Raw genomic sequence first — 6,188 nt, forward strand, 5'->3', positions numbered from 1 at the left:
CCCCCGAAAACCTAGTCTGGCCCCCCCCAAAAAAAAAATCCTGGGAACGCCCCTGGTCAGAGCCCATATATTTATGAGGTTCCGTTCACAACGACGTTCTGCAGGATTCCTCATTCCGAACACTCAGTTCCATAGGAAGTCCCGTCCACACAAAGGAGAGGAGTTGACACAAAATTATGTACGGAATGGACAGGACTGAATGCGGCGCTGCCAGACGAAGCCATTGGAGACACTCTTGGACGACGCATGAGGAGCTGAAAATGAATTTACCAACTGCAGCTCCAGATGCCTGGCTAGAAGGAGGTTTAGTTGACTTGGAATCAACGAAGCATGACATCGAGGGCGGCCGAAACGCCACTCGAAGGCGAATATGCGCCGGCTTCGGCTTGAACGAGCAGACCGTGGAGTTCGATATACTGTCCCCGTGGAGTACAAGTATCATAGTTCGATCAGCTGATTGCTCTCCGCGCACACACAGAGGAGCGCCGCAGCTCAACGGTTCGCCGGCTCATTCTGTTCCCCATCGTCAGGCGACTAGGATTTGCGACCGGAAAGTAAGATCAAGCCCTATACAGAATGATCTCGTCAGAAACAGTCATTCTGCGACGGACTCATGATTTCGCGATGATAGGAGGATGGTCGACCGGTATCCGAACACCCACCATTGAGCTGTGCTCCAGCTCAGTGGTCACTGCTAGCAGCCATAAAACCATGGCTGCCGTAATGCAAAGAATTTTAAAAGATAGTTTTTCGCGTTTCCGGCCCTCAAGCGTGAATTACAGAACATATACGAGGTAAGACCGACTTCGCAAGCTACTACTCCGCAGGCGGAGTGCAGCGGAAAATGTCGTGACCTCTGGAATGGTGTATACGACTCTCGTACATTGTTCCATTGGCTCTAGCGGAATTTACGTGCAGAGAGTACGCATGGCAAGCCTCTACCTCCATCAGCAGCTCGAAATCAGGCACCTGCATGAGAGATCACGGGCGGAGGAGCATCCTATAATTCAAACTTGGAACACAGTTGCAGAAAATTCTCTATCAAGACTCCTTCGCATTCCAGCGAATGAGACTCTGAAGCTTTCGCCGGTCGGCTCAGTTTATTGTAATTTCGATTCCCCCCGTGATCGGGGAATGAAATAACTTTACTCGTCTATTTGTCTGAACGCGGATCGATCCTGCAGAATGGAACTAGATCGATCCAATGAAAGCTCGAAGTCAATTTCCATCACGAATCTGTTCAGACCAAAGAGATACATCGTGATCGTCACGGTGTGAGGATTCCCCCTACGCATTTCAGACTTGCGGAAGTCGGACGTTTGGAGTCTCCGAAGGAAGGCAAATATGAAACCGGCCAACTCTTCCTGCACAAAATATTCGGATATCGAGGTGTAACTCTGTTCCCTTGGACCGCCAGAGTGTATGATAGGGACCTATCAACGAGTGACAGTTCCGAGTGAGTTTTGTAGTTGAATTCGGCTGTAACGCTCCGCATTCCTCGATGAATTCTTCCGATTGAACAGGAATCTTTATTCCGTTGCAGGGAAACAGAGTCAAACCCGTCGAATGCATTTGTGCACCCCAGAGTTGTGAACGGGCAATCCCAAACATTTTACCAAGTCTTGATTGACTCGAGAGATTGCGCTCACGTGGTGAGTGTGCCCGACGACATGAACATCGTGACTTCGATTCGGATGCGCCGGAGCCGAACGAAACTGTAGTCCCAGATTCTCTCGACGATTTGGGGTACTTCAAGCTGATTCTCTTGTCTGTCGATGCTGATCATTGATCTCATTGCAGCGAACGCAAACCGAAGCTGTTACGTTCCTTGGTAATCAGGAGGATTCAAGGTCATTATATGCCCTCCCGGGCTTGGATTACGTCTCTCATGACGACATTTTACCGTATACCGCTACGAAAGAACAGGTTCGTGAGAGAATCCTGTATAATACCCCGGCTCTGATTCTTGACTCGCAAACATCCATATCCAAGAACGAACAACTTCGTATTCGATGAGAACGAGGTCCTCTCTGCATTCCAGGTGATAAATCATGAGTTGTTCGACAAGTTCCTCCAGCCTGATCCGAATAAAGGTGATTATCGTCAGTACATCTATTCGAAGTGAATTGAAGTTGAGGACCAAATCTGCAAGCGCCTCCTGATTGAAATCGGAAGGTCTTATTTGAGTTTTTCTTCCCCCCTAGATCCGCCTTTCCGGGCCAGAGAGACTCTGCGACTCTGGCAGGATAAAAATCACCCCTGGCTTGAGATGAACCAAGTCCATAGAGAAACTACGGAAGATGTCCGGGTCACTGTAATACCGTTCTACATGGGATGTCGATCGAATCACAATCTATCGATATATTGGGTCAGTTCACGCCATCTTCTATTAGATTCCTATAAGAGAGAGAGAGACTTGATTAAATCAACTTATGAGTGCCTGAAACAATGGATGTTATCGAGGATCCATAGGCAGTTATTGAAACCCATATCAAATCGAGCATTCCAAGCATCAGGAACTTGACAGAATCGAAGTCAATCTCCGGGAAGTCTCTCTAATCGAGGAAGCGAGCTTCCTTTGTGGCTCTAAGTCTCTGGTTTCAACCTCCCTTCCCGGAAGTCTTCATTCCCTCTAGCAACTTATTCTTCCAGTGGCGATACTGCATACGGATCGAGAACATGGGAGAGAAAGCTGTTCAGCTGCGCGAAAGACATTGGCGAATATTCTCCCAGTCAGGAAATCTAGAAACGATTAATGGCCGTGGAGTTGTTGGCCAAGAGCCCGTGCTGAGTAAAAGCTTGCCCGCCTTCCAATATAGCTCTCACGTTTCGTTGCAAGCGTCCAGTGGTCACATGTGGTAAGCAACGGAATCTCTTCGAGGACTCACCCGCGAAAGTTTGAACTTGGACGTTTAACATGTATATCGTTCGCTTCTAGGGGAACTTTCCGGATGGAACGGGAGGGTGGCTACATGTTCGACTGCAAAATCCCCCCCTTCAGTTTGGAGAGTAAAGCGGAAGTCTAGTTTCGCGAGTCTTATATTCAATTGAGTACCAATTACTCGGAGCGGAGTTCGGATGATCCATTGTGAGAAACCTCGAGCTCCGACTCCTTCGCACATCTGTCGTACTGCGGAAGTTGAATCAGGCGAAGGTTCAAAACGAGAAGCTGAGGGAGAATTCGGTCTCAAGAGCTCTATAGTGAATAGATGCTCTGTGTCTGGATCATGTGGGCTAGCCGATGTCCGTGTGTATATGGAACTTATATTTAAATAAAATCGACATGGCAGTTCCCCGGATCGATTCGCCTCCAGAAAAAAATATTTCCCGCTTTTCGCAGAATCCTCTTCTTATTTATGCCGACGTGGTCGATCTGCTCCCGTCTCTGATAAGATCACTTGACGCCGATTGGTCTCTCTCTCTCTCTTTCACTCGCTCGGTGATGTCTCTGGTCTCTGAGTGAGGGTGGCATCCGAGGAATGTGGCATTGACAGCAGTTGAGGAGGAAATATTCGCGCATTTCCCTCAGGGCTGAGCTCGATTCTAGAATGGACGGGCGCGAGCTAATTTAACCTATCAGCCTAGAAGTCGCGCTTTGCGTTCGATCGTGAGCCCAATAAAAAGTTATTGGCATTTCTAGTGCGGAAGAAGAGTCGGCAAGGTATGAACCAAGGTCCTTCTCCTCGCGCCGCCCTCGACACGGTGGGGAATTCCTGCAAAGATACTCGAGCGTTGCTGCGAGAGTCCGCTACACCTCAACTCACGAGTCGCCGTTTGTCACTGCCGAAAAAAAGATCCAACACCTGATATCCTTCTGCGGTTGTGATGATTTATTTTATCTTTCGCTTAACAATTAGTATAAGACGATACAATGCATAGCAGACATGCTGTGCGTATATTTCTTCCTATAAATACATTAAGTTGTACAGATGCGGGTGTCCCAGGCTGGTTTTCATCGTTGGTCCGATTGAAAGAATTTCAACTGCCGCCTGGGATCAGCTTCTGAGGCAGCGAGATGGCATGCGACTTCCGAGTGAGCTCAGACGCTTAGGAAATCAACATCTGCTTTCACACACACGCCCGTGCGGATGTCCAGTGCGCTCACCTGGAATCACGAAATCCTCAAGCATGCTTTCCACCCTTACTGCTCGACACAGGGAAAGAATCGAGCCGGAGTTTTTTTTTCTTTAATTTAGAGAGAGCCAAGAAAGAAGGGGATATCGAGCCCGATGAAAGTTTCTTGGACTTGGTGACCCGCTGCTACCTTGATCTCCGTCTCGCCGAAGGTCATCAAAGCCTCGATCTCTCTCCGATCCCCATCAACGGAGCGTTCATTACAGACATTTTCGTCGAGAGCTGTTATACCTGCGAAGGGTCGACAAAACTCGTTCATACGGATTAAGAGTCAGTATTTCCCTCCACGCCCACCGAGGGTTAAGCTGTTGGCCTTGCTCAAACTTACGGTCGTATCGCGGAGGGTCCGCAGCTAGATCCAGGACGAGAGTCGCGCATTTCTGCACCCCGGGATCGGTTATGAAGCAGACATCGTCTCGATCGCTACAGTAGATATGGATGATTGAACAAGTTTGGCCTTGCTTTGCCGGCGTGTAGGATCTCCGAACTTGAGATCCAACGTTAATGCTCTGATCCGCCAGGACGAATTTGTCGAATATATCGGCACACCTGGGATAGAGGACGGGAGTTATACCACGACATCTGCCGCCACCGACTCCCTTCCCCACATCTTATGGAATAAACGTCAGCGATGTCGAACCCACCACTCGATTCCGTCCTTGACAATTTTTTTTGACGGAGGGTGCAGACCGTGGACGAAACGGTTCAGAATTCCGACACCGTAGGTCATTCTGCTACGACGTTGTCGGATCACTTGGGGATCGAGTCCAAACAAGACAGCGCCCCTTAATATCGCCATACTGACTCCCTGAGGCACAATAACCTTCACCTGTGAACGGGGAGATCCATTTTATCTTCATGAAATTGATAAAACTAGAGGACGTCCGAGTCGAAATGCGCTTCCTGATTTTCTCGGGATTTGAATGCCCGAAGTGGACGGTTCATATCCGATATGTTCAGGATTGTGCGGGATGTCGCCCGAGCCCCGCCGACGAGAATCACGCCCCCGGAGCCAGCAACTCTGATGCAGACTCAACGTCGCAACCAGAACGTTCCGTGGAACAATCCGAAGAACGAAAATATCCTCCGGCTCAAAACTCTCACTCGAGGAAAAAACGCGAGACGTTCCCATACTCACTCTGTTCTTGAACTCTTCGCGCACGGCTTTCTGCAGGACTTGGGACTCAGCGAAGCCGCCCACGAGAAAGAGATAATGCGTGTCGACGAGATTTTGGTGGTTGAGAACAGCTGCGATGTGATCCTTGATAGCTTCGCACGTTGGCTTGAAAAGAGTCATCATTAATCGAGGTTCAAGGCGGAGCATGCCTTGCGGCGACCACTTGACTTCTTTGTTGTTGAATTTCTTTATCGCGCTCTCGACCTGCAATTCAAAGGATCTCTCTAGAGTCTGTGGAAGGATTGGCGATCGAGGGTGTTCGGATCCGTACGTGAAGGACCAATGCAGCTCGAGCATTCCTACTCACCGAAGAACCTTTGACTTTCTTGTGGTAGTCGATGAAAGAGAAGGGAAGCGAAATGTTCAGCGGATTTTCCTTGAAAGGACTCACGCTCCTCTTCCGAGCTTCGAAACCCACCATGAGGTTTACCCAACCGGAGGATCTGTACGTCAAGGCAGGAGACTCTCAGTCAGAGATCATCGGATCATAATTAAAATGAATTGGAATAAATGATTGTCGGGGAACATTCGACTCATTCACAGATGTTTCTCGCATTGAGCTCTCAGGAGTTCAAGGCATTTCAGTTCGACAGTGAGCGCAGGACTCGAATTCGCCATACCTTTTCAGCTTGTATTGTCCTATGAAGTCTGCACCGAAGATGTCGCACAGGAGCCTCTCGAATTCAAGATCTACGCCGACCGAACCATGAGGACCGCCAGTTGCCTTGTGGATCTCTCGCAGAGTCCCGAGACTGTCGTGAAGCTCGTGGACAGTTATGTCTACGGTGCCTCCTCCGCAATCGACCACCATGTACCGCGTACCTTCATCGAAGATCAAAGCAGCCGTGAGTGAATTGTCTGAGAGACTCTTCGATCA

The 6,188-nt window shown here is 49.1% G+C and overlaps 1 protein-coding gene across 1 annotated transcript; it reads left to right on the top strand.

The window, feature by feature from the left end:
* Positions 1-689: 689 nt before the first annotated feature.
* Positions 690-3,299, top strand: POLDIP2 (DNA polymerase delta interacting protein 2). Its single transcript, XM_003742077.1, has 8 exons — positions 690-794; positions 1,301-1,456; positions 1,544-1,652; positions 1,801-1,926; positions 2,042-2,093; positions 2,205-2,368; positions 2,653-2,858; positions 2,939-3,299. The coding sequence occupies exons 1-8, from the start codon at positions 712-714 to the stop codon at positions 3,024-3,026; spliced, it is 984 nt and encodes a 327-aa protein (XP_003742125.1). The 5' UTR covers positions 690-711; the 3' UTR covers positions 3,027-3,299.
* The last annotated feature ends 2,889 nt before the right edge of the window (positions 3,300-6,188 follow it).

The sequence above is a fragment of the Galendromus occidentalis genome, unplaced genomic scaffold (assembly GCF_000255335.2).
Source record: "Galendromus occidentalis unplaced genomic scaffold, Mocc_1.1 scf7180000077284, whole genome shotgun sequence".
In the NCBI taxonomy this organism is placed as follows: Eukaryota; Metazoa; Arthropoda; class Arachnida; order Mesostigmata; family Phytoseiidae; genus Galendromus; species Galendromus occidentalis.